Here is a 14,727-nt window from a genome sequence, read left to right on the forward strand (position 1 = left end):
AACCTCACCGAAAACTCTTTTTATACACCCCGTGCATTATATATTTTTTTCAACCGAAATTATTAAATTCGTTCATCATATTATATCTGTAGACCGAGTAACAAGACGATTTTTTTTTAAAAAATAAGAAAGAAGAAATAATAAGAATAAAATTTTTTCCAAATTATATCGTTTAAGAAATTTCCTTTGAAAAAATCGATTAAATTAATTCTATTATCAATTCATGTGTCAAGAAATTTTCGAAAACTTCAACATTTTATTTTATTTTTCAAAAAAAAAAAAAATAACAACATATATCCACGTGTTCATTCAATTGGATGAAACGTCTTTATCAAGTGTTCGTAATATTTGATCACACCAATCTCGATTAATTTCTGAACACTTCTGAATATAGTTTCTTTTTTGGCGATTAATCGCGGCATGATTAATTGCACACACCGTTGCCTTAAATCTAACTTTGATGCTATTTTCTAGCGTGTTAAGCCTCTATGACGGCGGCCGACCACCGTTGAAGTTCATTAAAATTTTCACTGCGATGAAAACAATCTCTCATGCGCGAGCCTTTTTAATTAATTCAATCCGTCTCACTGCGTTTTAGTTCACCATACGATGGCGAACGCGGTGTTAAATCGTAGCGACAAACGTCACGGAGAGGTAGTGATGTAGGTACATTTATCATTTTTTAAACATCAAATTGCGTTTAATTAGTTTGTGAAATAAATAATGAGATAAAAAATGTGATGCATAATGTAAAGCTATTTTTATCATTTTTTATGACGTAACCGGTATTCTATAACACTCTTATTTTCAAAATTTTTGTTGAAACGAATTTGAGTGTTTCATTTTTTACTTATTAATATATTGGAGGTGCAATTTTCTTTATTAATAGAATATCTTCTTTCCAATGTATTCAAAATGTAATCTTTTTTTATTGGAAATGTTTTACAAGTTAAATATTAAAATAAATTCATAATGAAAATAAAAGAAGAACCAATTAATGGAAGACTAGTTATTATCAATTATTATGCTTTTTTATTGCATATTATATTCTATATGTTCTATCTTCTACTTTTTGCTTATTACAAAATGAAATTATATTTTACTAAAACATTTTTCACGAGGAATATATAAATTTGATCATTTGGAACTAGAACAATAATAGAAGCAAATTTAAAATTTTAATTATTAAATTGAAAAAATAGAGAGTATCAAATTTATTTCTAAATAATTTTCTAATGATTTAAATATTTATTTCTAAAATATATGTGTCTTATTTCTAAAATACTGCTTGCTTTGACTTTTTTGACAATACAAATTTGGAATTGTTTTTGAAATTAAAATTGAATTCGAAAATTTGATATCGTTCAAAGTTCAATATAAACAGCTTTGAAAATAGATATAAATAAATTTTTTTTTAAGATTTTTTTAGATACACGCAAATAAAATAATTGAGATAGAAAATAAAACTTAGGTTAAATATTTTTTTTTATTCGAAACTCGAAATTTAAACTGCTTTTTATTATAATATATTTATAAAATTGTACGAATATACATATACGTGGAAATATTTAATGTTTTATGCTCTTTAAAAATATAATAATTATAGAAAATATATATTATATATTTTTTATAATATCAAATTTTTAAAACATATTAAAATATATATAACTAAATTTCAATCTTCGTTTCTTTAAAATTAACACATAGAATATCTCCATGGATATTAATTATAATATTTTGAAAATTACAATAATTGAAATATTTTGAAATAGATAACTTTATCATGTAATACTTCAATATACTTATAAAATTGTATACGAATATACATACATGTAGAAATATATAATATTTTATGGTCTTTAAAAATATAATGACTATAGAAAGTATATATATTTTCCATAATCAAATTCTTAAAACATATTAAAATAAATAAAACTAAATTTCAATCTTCGTTTCTTTGTAAAATTAACACATAGAACATCTCCCTTGATATCAATTACAATATTTTGAAAGCAAATATATAACTTTATAATGTAATCATATCATAGAACAAATCAATATAAAGAATTAATTAAATACGAAGTTGAATTAATTATTGTTATATTAATACTAAAAATAATAATCCCATGATTTGATGATAGAAAATGATGATAGAAAATATTTTTTAAAAAATTATATAATTTTATACATAAAAGATTTATATTTGATTTAAATTTTCATTCATCTCAAATTCCATTTTTTTTTTATTCACAAAATTCCATATCATTAGATATATATAATATATACTATATAATAATATAATATTACTTGCATTATTTTGAAAAGTAACTTCATCTTTCAAGTAAAATCATTCTTACGTGTAATTGTAAAACAACGTGACGTCGATTTAATTATTTGTGAAATCGAAGATGAACGTGTAATCTCATTTATTTGCAGTGTTTCGAGCCTCGTGTATCCATAAAATTATAACGCTGATACGTAAGCGTTAAATATGGAATGTCTAGCCTCTATATGTTATTTACACGACGTCATTCAACCAAAAGCCTGTGATGTGGCTCATAAAGCAGTATATACCTGTTGAGTGGTCTCAGGAGGCTTGTTACGTTTACTACGGACGTGCATACGTCTGCGGTTCCTGGCAGAAAGGAACGCGATTAATTTCGGTTTGACTTGCGAGGCAAAATTCACACCGATGTGAATCTTGCGCGAAAGTCTGCCAACTTTTGCGGTTTCCTATAGGGTTTTGGCACCGGGACCTGGACAAATTATCTCTGTATAAGTCTCTCCGTTGAAATTGAATCGTTCTGCATTTTTAACTCCGTTACGATAGTTGATGAGGGGAAAAAAAGGAGGGGAAAAAAATATGGTCGATTAATCAATTTTTTGATTGACACTGAAGTGTTGAAGAAATTCGAAGAATTGTACTATAATTGTACTTATTATTATTAATTGTTGTACTTATTGTACTTATTATTATTAAAATGTGATTTTTTGGTTCATGGTGTAAAGGAAGATGTTATGATTGAAAATTAGAATAAGAAAATTAAATTAGATGCATAGTTTTTGAGAAAAATGCGTTTGAAAATAAATGAACAACTAATTAAAGTCTAATTTCCAATTATATGTAAGTAAATAATTAATTGGAGACTATTTTATTATAATAAAAATAAATAGAAATTGTAAAATAAAATTTCTTTATATAAGGTTTAATTTTTTTTAAAAATTGTTGATTCTAGGTGAGTAGTTTTAAAAAATGAAAAATTAATTTATAAAAACACTTTTATATTATTTATAAATTATAATATTATATAATTATTTTGTATCATAGTACTTTTATCTTTATAATTTCCTCAATAATTTCAATTTTTTCATTTGATTTTCATATTATTTTAAAGAATCGATAGAATCTCTAGGAAAATAAAGAATTTATTAACGAAGTTTCATTGAATAAAAAATTTTATACAATATAACGAACATATCGATTAATAATAGTTGATTAAGCAGAAATATTCAATTTTCTTCTTAATAAAAATATATTCTACAAATTGATATATAAAATAACAAAAGTTTATTTTGAAATATTCCTAAATGAATATAACTTTTATTTATCTTTTTATAACAATTATTTATTTCATCTGATTGTTTAAAACAATTTGAAGCAAACAAAAAAAAATTGATTTATTATAAAAATTATATCAAATATTTTCACAATTATTTATAAAATATTTGTTAATAAATTCTATATTTCAATATAGTGTTTTTCTAAATTGCAATTCCTTTTTTACAATACTTTAATCAATCATCCTTCTTTTTATATAAAGTAAAGAAAAAGAAATATATACAAGTTATAAGTTTTTTAAAACTATTTCTTCCGTAAAAAAAACTAATAATATTAGAAGATGCTTTAATAATATTTTAACTATATTTATACTATCTTGTATTTTTATTTAAAAACAAAAGAATTTTTATAACTTATAGGATAATTTAAGAAATATGGAAAGAAATATTAAAATAATTTGTGTATTTATATATACGTATATATTTATTAATAATTTTTAACAAGAAGATCATATTATTAAAAGAGGAGAATTATAATTAATATGAATTCATAATTAAAAAATATATTACAATTAATAAACTTAAACTTTAATTATAAATTATTAAAACAAATGAATTTTTTTCACGATTGAATTATCTCGTTATTAATTCATTGATAGGAATATAACATAAGCATGAATAAAATATAAACTAGCTTTACATTGTTGTAAATACCAATAAATATACGTATATATTTATATATTATATATTGAAATATATGGCATGTATGCTATTATTTTGTTTTTCATAATATATTCATAGCTTTCTAAATTTCACCAATGAAATGTAAATATTACCTTTCATTAGATGCAAAGTTAATTTTAATTTTCATCTTTATCGAAAAAATTTGTAAATGAAGAGAAAATAAATTGATAATGAATATTTAAAATATGTTTATGAATAAAAATAAAAAAATGTAATAATTTTAAAAAAGTTCTTTTTATTTTTAATTTACTTTACTTTATTCATTTTAACAAAACATGATTAATTTAAATAAATATCTAAATTAAATTGTTGAATTTTTGAAGAATAAAAAATGTCCCATCCATATTGAAATATTGCATGCAATATTGCACTTGACAAAAATTGAATTTAAAATGAATGCGAAGAAAACTTTTGAATATAAAAAACGAATACTTCTAAATTTAATTACACTTTAGAAAAACTTCAAATATTGAAAATGATTAATAAAAAAGTTGAATATCAATATTGTTCGAACTATATAAATTCAAATCTTATTGAAACAATTTAATTAAAATGATATTTATTCATTCAAAAATTCACTTTTAATCATAATGATAAAATACATCTATGGAAAATATTTATTTGCAATATAATAATAAAATTATTAATTGAAATAATAATTTTTTAAGATGTATTAAAATTATTTGAAATAATATTTTTTATATAACTTGCACTAATTATTTCAAATATTTTTGTGATGTTTATTTGGCAAAGAAAGGTATAAAGTAAATATAAAAATATAAATAAATATAATCCTAATTATTCATTGAATCTTATTCTTTTTTTTGAATCTTATCATTAAAAAACATAAGACATTTATTACAACGAAAATGCGAAAAAATATTTTTCAATAATATAAATATGAATATTATTTTAAAAAAATATTGGACTATCAAAGCTACGTTAAAATAACCTAAAAGAGCAAATCTAAAAATATCCTTTTAAAAGGATACCAAGGCACCAAAACGTTAAGATAATCAGTATAAGATACCCAGTATAACAGACATAACGTAAAATAAAACTTTCATTCGAATTATTTCAAAAATCAAGATAAGAATTTAAAATAATTCTGATATTTGGTTCAACTTGGTCCAATTTCTTCCCATCAACACTCAGAACTCGTTGCCCAACGATGGCAAATGTCTCTGCATTTAAACATTCGGATATCGCGCGGTATTGTTGAACAAGCACAAACGTTTAATTCCATGATATCACGTTTGGAACAATCGATTCATTATTGGCCGTACGATTTCGCGCAATCTATACCCTGTTTAACATCAATGCGAACAACACTGTAAATATGTGGACGCCGCGCCACGCCGCACTGAAAACGGAACGGACGATCGAGCTGGATGGAACGAGAGTGGGGACGACAGAGAAGGATGGAAATTCACGGTAATTCGCCTGATGCTCGAGAGAAACGTATTTGAACTCCTCGAACGGAGTGAAAGTGAAATATTCACCGGGGCGGTCGCATGTTCCATTTAACAGGCGATTGTGCAGTGTGCGGCCATGACCGGCAGAGATTGCATCCAGGATCCAAACTTCAACGAGAGATCGCAATTTTCGCCTAATGATAGCGACAAAGCGGTGATAATGGAAACTCGCGAAACTCGTTACGTTCGCCTCGTCGAAAAATCTCGCTATCGGCAATGAACCGAAAATGATAATCCGTAAGCGTTTTATTCGCCATTACGAGGAATCGGCGATATTCGGCTATTTTATTTCGATGAGAATCGAAATTCTCGAATTGGCGGGAAGGAGATATTCGGATAATAAATATCGGGATATTTAAATTGGGTGGAAATTGAAGTTTAATGCATATTTACAATATGTTGGTCAATTTGGTAATTGTAAGCGGTGTAAAAGTAAAATTTACGATTGGAAATTGTGATAAAATCGCGGTGGAGATTAAAATATCGATTAAATTATTTGCAATGCATATATTTGTTTATAAAGTTTGTAATTAGTATTGAATAGAAATAAATTTTAATAGAATGATCAGAATTAATATTGAAGTTAATATCGATTTCAAATGGCATTATTTTAAAGTATTATAAGTATTTATGTTACATTCATATTGTAGATACATTATATTTTAATTTTTATCATAATTCATTCAATTTTTATTGATGTTTTATATTTATGTTTCTCTATTTTCCCATTTTATGTATTATTTACTTTATTATTTATTATTTACTTTATTCAAAGTATAGTCTGTTTTTCTTTCTTAAACTTTTATATATTAAATGTTTATGTAAATAATCTATTTAATAAATATTTAATAAATTCAATCGGAAAATGATTTCAAGATATTTTTTAATTTTTCTTCTTTCTTTTTGGAATTAAGATTTACGAAGAATTGATTATTAAATTACTTTTCTATGTTCGTTATATTTTTTCTAAGAAAATTATTTAATACTTTTAACATTCATATAAACTTAATCATTGTGTTATAATCATAACACAATAAAATTTTTATCTTATTAATTTTTGCTTAATTGTTTCTTATCACTTTTCATTTTAAGAAAAAATTTGAAAAATTCAAAAAAATAATACATAATTTAACACTGCTGCAACTTACATTAAAGAATATTAATGAAATAATAAAAAGTATTAATGTTTATTTTTATTCAAACTTATTTTATTTCATTCATTTTTCTCAGAAGCACAACTTTCACGTCATACAAAAATTTCCTTATTCATCATAAAATGAAGACGAATGTCGAAATTTCAGTCGAAATGATTTATGCGCCGTATTCCTTCTGTCAGCATTTATAATCGTTTGGCAACATCGATCATTCCTGCTTTCACGATGTACAAAAAAAAAACTCAATTTCGAATCTGATAATCATCTTTTTTTTATTTTCCATATTCTATATATCTCTAAATGTTTCACATCGTTTATAATGTACATTACAAAAAGAATCTGATTAAAAGAATTGTATATCTTAATATGAATATTGTTAAATGATTAAAATTTGTTTTCGCTTTAACAAATAAGAAAAATAATTAAATAATTTAAAAAAATACGTGATATATCATTTAAATTTGAATCATTTGAATTATGAGAAACTAAATTCACTTTTATTCATCATGCATAAATGTATAATATATTATTTATTTTCATTAGAGAATATTTTTATACATCACTGCACAAATTATCTGACATTGCAACATATTTTTGATTATTTTAAAGCCTCGATCGACAAACTTGGACTATCAACAATGAAATGTTTCCTTAAAAAATTTATTTTATTATTAATTACTTTTAAATTATTATTACACATCTTAGCAAAAAAAAAATTAAAATAGATTAGAAATATAATTGGCTGTTGTTAGAAAAAGTATCTATCCTCAAAGAAACATCAGCAAAAGAATATTGAACAAATTTTAAAGACGAATTATCTTTGAGCAAATAATAAAGCAAAATAAAAAAAAAATTAGAATTGGCAGGAAAATTAAAATAGCGACAATGAAAAATAGCGATCGATTAGATTGAAAGAATGGAAATGAGCGACAGGAAAAGGCTTAGGTAGCTTAAAGGTACGAGTTAAGCACTCGTTATGACTGCCAAAAAAGGAGATAAAGGTTTGACCCTTGGGCAAGTCGGCATCAATTAGGATACTCGATGTCCTATTATAGGAAAAATTTTGAACGAAAATTCTACAAGATGTTTCTGAACTGTAAATAATTCGAAGAAGGTCAATTTGGGATTTAGAAGGAAATAAAAACGTGGAATAATATATTTTTGAATAAGTCAATATTGAAAATATTCATTGAGTAAATTTATCGCGAATGAATGATTATTATCATTATTGAAATTTGCAAAGTATAAATGAGACAAAAATATCGACATATTTTTATACAAAGGCAGTAATAATGTAAAATGTATTTTATTTTTAATTTTGAATTTTAATATAAATTATGTCGATAAAATTATCGTCATTGGCATTTAATATTAAAAAATTTATATTGTAGTTTATAAAATGATTAGCGTATCTGCCCTCTTCTCAGTTATCTGGTAATTAATTAATTTTTTAATTGGAAATTAAAAATAATTAAAGTATAAAAAATATATATTATTTAAAATAAAATTTAAGTCTTTATTTACTTGTATTAAATTATTACAATAACGTTTTTGGTGAAAATTTTATAATATGATCAAATAATTTAATTTATGTTATGGAAGATGCTAAAATATAATTTAACAAATTATGATCAAAAATTAATGAAATTAGGGAATATATAAATAAAATAATAATTTACTAAAATATCAAGTAATTGCAACAAGTTGTTATAGAAAAATAATTATAAACTTTATAAATTTTTTATAGATTTAAATACAAATGAGATGTTACAAAAATATCTTCAAATTATTCCGAAATTTTTAAATCACTAAATGGATCTTTTGTTTTACATTTCATGAAAATGATTTAATATAAATGATATGACTCTTCCATAAATTTCAATAAATTGTTTTAATGAATTTTTAGAACTAAAAATATCAAAAAGCAATTAATATTCAAATAATTACGAGAGAATTTTATTCCAGAAAAATATTTTATTCAATTAACTAGATATTTAATTAACTAAATATATAATAATAACTATTAATTTCTACACATATGATGAAAGATTTAATACAAAACATGGAATAAAATTTTATACTTAATATTATTTACATATTGAATCTTTTGATTCAATTTTTATTTCAACTACCTTCTAAATTACCTTCTAAATTACAATGATTTATCTCAGAAGAAATGCGATTTCATCAAAAATAACTCATTGCTACTAAATCATTTCTTTGCAAGCAACAATTTTAAAAATTATATAATATGGCGAGATTAAAATGGAACATCTTGTGCGAAAAGAAGAGAAGAACAGAGGGAGAAATATTGGAAAGAATATTGGTACGAAACAATCGATAAGATTTGCAGGCACCGAAAAAAGACATTTGGCAAAGTTGTCGGGCTCCAAGTGCTTTCACCCAAGATGAAAGTGCTTTTCGAATCTTAGCGGAAAATCTGTGAAAAGAATATATTCCGAATATTTTTACCGTTTCATCTCCAATATCGATTCGTTGCGAGATTCTGGACTTCGCTTCCGCGCTGCTGATGCGAATCCATTCTTCGGATACATCACGATTGAACAGAAATCCAAGAATTCGTCGATAGATAGATACACAGAATGTCTCACGGATGATGGCACGATCATGGAGGAAGAGATCTCTACGCGGAAAAATAAGTTGAAAGTATAGAATATAAATTTTTTTTATTTGAAAAATTCGTTTTCGAATTTGAAAGTTTTTCAAATGGAAATAAAATTAATTAATTTCCTGATTGGATAGAGATCGATATTGGAATTGTTCTACGTGTGAAAATAAGCAAAAAATATAGAACAAAATTTATTTATCGTTGAAGCTCAACTTTTTATGTTTTCGAGTTTTTTAAATTTTCAATTTTCTCGAGAAACTAATTTTTATGTGGAAAAAATTTATTTTATATTCTTAATATATTTTATATTAATTCTATCGATTCATATGTCAAATTTGATAAGTGACTATATGTCAAAATTGACAAACAGGTAATTTTTTCGTACTTGAAAATTTTTGAAAAATAATTTGATTTACTTGAAATCTCATGAAAAAAATTGTATTCTATATATTTCAATTTATTTTTTCATTCACGATTGTATCATCATTTGTGAGATATCTTGTATATTTTTCTACATTAACGCAAATTTTGCATAATTTAAAATTCAAATTAACAAAGAAAAAAAATTTTGTTTTTCTCGAAACATTATGAACATATAAAACATAGAAGTTTTTTTGTAGAAATTCTACTTTTTTCAGTAATTTTGAAATATATTGTCAAGAGTATGATTCGTAATTTTATTAAAAAAATATTTGTTATTAAATTATTTTTAATTTAAATTATTAAATTAAATATTCTTTTTAAATTATTAAAAAGAAATTTCAAGTTAAAATGAATTTTCTGTAATATACGAAGATTTTTGTAATTAATAAATATAATTTGTAAATAATGTTTGATAAAAATATATATTCTATATATCAAAGAAATAATAAAGTAATGAAAGTGGAAGAATAAATTTAAAAATAATAAAATGTTTAATAATTAAAAATTTAAAAACATGATTTTGTCGTCAAAATAAGTTATTTTTAAATTCTTCAGTGAAATAAATTAAAGTCAACCGAATTATAAATTAACAGATATCAATTTAATTACTGCTAACGTAATTTCGTTCAAATTATATTCTTTAAATAATTGAACAAAAACTGTCGATAAATTGGATGGAAATTTAATTTCGATAAAAATACCTTTATTTCAAAGTGTATTTTTTTTGTAATATAATTTCTTTCTTAATAAAATACTATTCTCTTCATGTTTTGCATAGAATATTGAGAATTAATTAAATATGAATATATTAAATAAATTTATTGTTAAATTTTTTTAAAAATAATAAAATAAAAATTTTTTTAAAAATAATAAAGTAAAAATAAATATTAAATACATCATTAATTATTAAAATAAAGTATTAATTTCAATTTGGCCATTAAAAAACAATTCATTCGTATTTCATAATTTATTTATCTAATATTTAATCGTTAATAGATAAATATAAATATATATTTAGAATTTATTTTCTTTAAATTTCGATATTTCGAAATTTTAATAAGAAAAATAAGAATTATTTAGGAAATTATGCGTTTTCGCATGTGTAATATTTAGTAAAAATTTTTTCCATAGAAATATATAGGATGTTACCAAACTGATAGTACAAGTTGAAAAGAAATGATTCTATATGCGAAATAAATCGAAAAAATAGAATCAATTAATAACATTCTATGCATAATAAAAATATATTATAGAGATTTTAGATATATTATTAGATGTACTTAGATGTATTTAAGATCCATGTTATCTGTCATATTAACAGAATGACAAATAAAAATTTAACTTTGATAATATTCATGGCATTCATAAATGCAAACGCAACAAAAACTTTTTTACGATATAGCCAAATGCACGAATAATCTCCAATATCGATTTACTCGAAAACGAAGCCCCGTTATTTTTTTCTTTTTGACTTATTTTTATATATAGATTCGTCTCTTTGTACCATCAGTCGGTAACTCTGTATATTATTATGAATACATACTTAACATTTATGATTAAATATGTATCGTTACGAAATTTTGTTCGAAATATTCTTTTTAAATTCTATTTACATGTATCATACACCATCCGAATTTCCCTCTAGTTTCGAAATGAAGCACACCGCTTCGTTTATATTTAATTATTGAACGCCGATAGCCAAGCAATTGCATACAAATTATTAATATTATATATTGCGCTAGTTGTGCAGACGTTCTTGTGTATTATCGTTGCTTAAGATTTCTCTGTCGATACTTTTTTATGTATGAAGTTTTGCTTGTGTGCACCGTTTACGTGCATACAAATATGTTTCTGAATGTGCAACGTTGAAGGAGTTAAACAGTTAGCGAACAACAATACCGTGCAAAAACATAATCGATAAAAAGATATACATGTCATTCCATTTTAAAAAAAATGACAATATTTGTAAAATAATAATTGTAAAATACTTTTTGAATGATGCATTGATATTATTTACGGAATGTTTTGGAATTATTCACGTTATCATGATAAATTTTTATCTTTTAACCACTACATTGATTCAATTCACTAGTTACAATTATTTCTATCTTCAATGACAAACGAACAATAATTCGCACTTTTTAATTAAATTAAATTATTATTTAATTAATTTTGCACCAATTTAATGACTAAAAAATGTAAATATTCCTTCTTAATGATAATTGCATCTTGCATTGCGTATGAAACGAACTCTTGTTATATTATGATATTTATATTTCTTACCACTCTCATATCTACTTGTTTCTCATTCAAACATCAACGAAGATAAACAGTAATAATTTTGCACGGTATTGTGCATCCAAGTTTACCGCTTTAAATTCGAAGCATTCGCTTGAAATCGCTTAGAGAGAAAAAAAAAAAAAAAGCTCTCGCAAAAGAGATCAAATCGAACGCTGAGAAATCATGTAACATGTAGTCATCGATACATTTAGTTTAATTTTGCCGCGTAAACTCGGTTCGTTTAAGTGATATACGCGATACAAATCTCGCGATTGAATGAAAATGAATAAAGTCAGGATTTAGTCTTAAAATTGTCGTGTAATTTAAAAAAGAAAAAAAAGAAAAATGAAAATAAAAAAATAATAATATTCGTTTCTCCGACAACAACAAATTAGGAACTCTGCTTAGCGATTAGTTTGATTTTTTCAGTGTCGAATTTGTTTGTTCGTCATGCTGCACAATAGTTGAAAGCGAAGGCATAGTTAATGAGGACGTTCTGCTGATAGTTGATTATTATATAGATTCTTTCTGGACCTTCACGATTGAGCGGTCCATTTTCATCCAGACTATTTATTAGTGTTTTGCTCCCGTTGCGCTTTTGCGAACACTAAGTGCATCACGAGACATGCACTTTAACTTTCATTTCGGAATTTATTGTTCGTACTTAGCCCGTAACAACTAACTTGCAGCCAAGGAAACACCTTTTAATGTGGTTAATTCGATACCAAGAATTTTAGCCGAATTCTGAAAGCTGGTTTCTATGTCTTTTTTTTTGTAAATTAATTTATTTGTCACTTTTAAAAATTTTTTTCGTCATTAATTATGATATTGATACTCTGGATCGAAGAATTGAAAATTGATATTTTTAACAATACGATAGAGTTAATTATTTAATAAGAAAATATTTGATAATCCTTCTATATACAACTAGAAAAAATTTGTTTTCATATTTTCTTATTATTTTAATATATTAGAAGAAATATGAAAGAAATATATAATGACTATAAAAAATATTTATTTACTGTTATATTTGTTATAGCATTTAAATATTAATGAAGTAGATTCGATTATTATTATATTTATTATTATATTTTATTTAATAATATTTTTGATACCATGAATATAAAATAAAAGAAATATTTTATCGGAAAATAAATATATATAAAAATTACAAATATTTGCCTTTGATGAATTGAAAGAAATAAACTTCTCTTCGAATAAAAATATTTGTTAAACTCTCACTCTCTCATAATAATATTACAAAATAATAAAATTATAGAAATTAAAATACGCAAAATAAAAAAAAGAATGCTATTTTTAAAAAATTTAAATATTTTAATTTTTTTCAATCTTTCAATCGATCGAACTAGCCTAATTAATCCATATTAATCAAAAAGTAAGAAAAGAGTGTTGTCATCTAGGCTGCAGGTTCGTCTGTTAAAAAGTAAACTACGTGGGCATGAAAATTAATAATTTAGAAAAAAATCTATGCGAGAAAGATGCTAATGCAGACGACTCTTTTGTTTCGAGCAGGTCGATCTAAGGCATATGGATGAGAAATCGGGAAGCAATGTGGTGGATGTCGGAGTCGACCTCTCCGAATTCTACATGTCGGTAGAATGGGATATTTTAGAAGTACCTGCAGTACGGTGAGCATATTACATTATTCATAAATAAAAGTTTTCCAAATATATATATTTTTAACTATTTCTCGATATTTCTTACGTATTTTCAATACTCGATTATTCCACGATTTTTTAACTTTCATTGCATGTAAAATAAAAATAATATTCACTTATTTCAAATTAATCGAATTTTTAAATATTGATTTCAAATCAATTACAAAAATGTTCATATCTTTTCATCATTTTACAAGAATATTCCCCTAATTTCAATGAATAATTTTAATGAAATTTCGTAAACGAGTGAAATAATATGCCAAATACTTTTGTTATTCACTGTATGTATATAGAAAAAAATAATTCTATAATAACAATAAGAAAAGATTAAAAAAAAAAAGAAGTATAAAAATGCGAATGCTGAAATTTTTAGGAAAACAGTTTGGCGTTTATTAAATGTCCTTTATCAGGCAGGTCGGGCAGGCGGGCATTGTCACAAGCAATTAAACGTGTCTGGATCCAAGGAAAATTCAATGTCTGATATTTTTGCGGGTTTTTTTTTTTCTTTCTTTCTTTTTTTTTTCTCGAAGGATGACGTGACATTCGGTCGAATAGGTTTCTGTTAGATATTTAAACGACTCGTCGCGTAAGTGGAATATCGTTGCTATGGTCAGACAGTCGGAGGAATGGTCAGACGCTTCTAAATTGCAACCGGAATTTCAATCGATCGAGTGAATGGACGAGGGAATGGACATCTTGCTTGTCGTTTGACAGAATTTCGCTGTAAAAAAAAAAAAAAAATCACCGTCTGTTAGAAGCATTAATGAAAAATTTTCGATATAAAA

General features: G+C 24.1%; 1 protein-coding gene across 8 annotated transcripts in view; it reads left to right on the plus strand.

Annotated features, from left to right (window-relative positions):
• LOC102672345 (acetylcholine receptor subunit alpha-like) overlaps positions 1-14,727 on the plus strand; it is a 277,309-nt gene that overhangs the window by 190,716 nt on the left and 71,866 nt on the right. For all 8 annotated transcript variants that reach the window (XM_006615784.2, XM_006615785.2, XM_031510520.1 and 5 more), the window contains one exon: positions 13,797-13,912. In XM_006615784.2, the coding sequence (XP_006615847.1) occupies positions 13,797-13,912 (116 nt within the window). The remainder of the gene's footprint in view (positions 1-13,796; positions 13,913-14,727) is intronic.

This window comes from Apis dorsata, unplaced genomic scaffold (assembly GCF_000469605.1).
Source record: "Apis dorsata unplaced genomic scaffold, Apis dorsata 1.3 scaffold_235, whole genome shotgun sequence".
Classification (NCBI taxonomy): domain Eukaryota; kingdom Metazoa; phylum Arthropoda; class Insecta; order Hymenoptera; family Apidae; genus Apis; species Apis dorsata.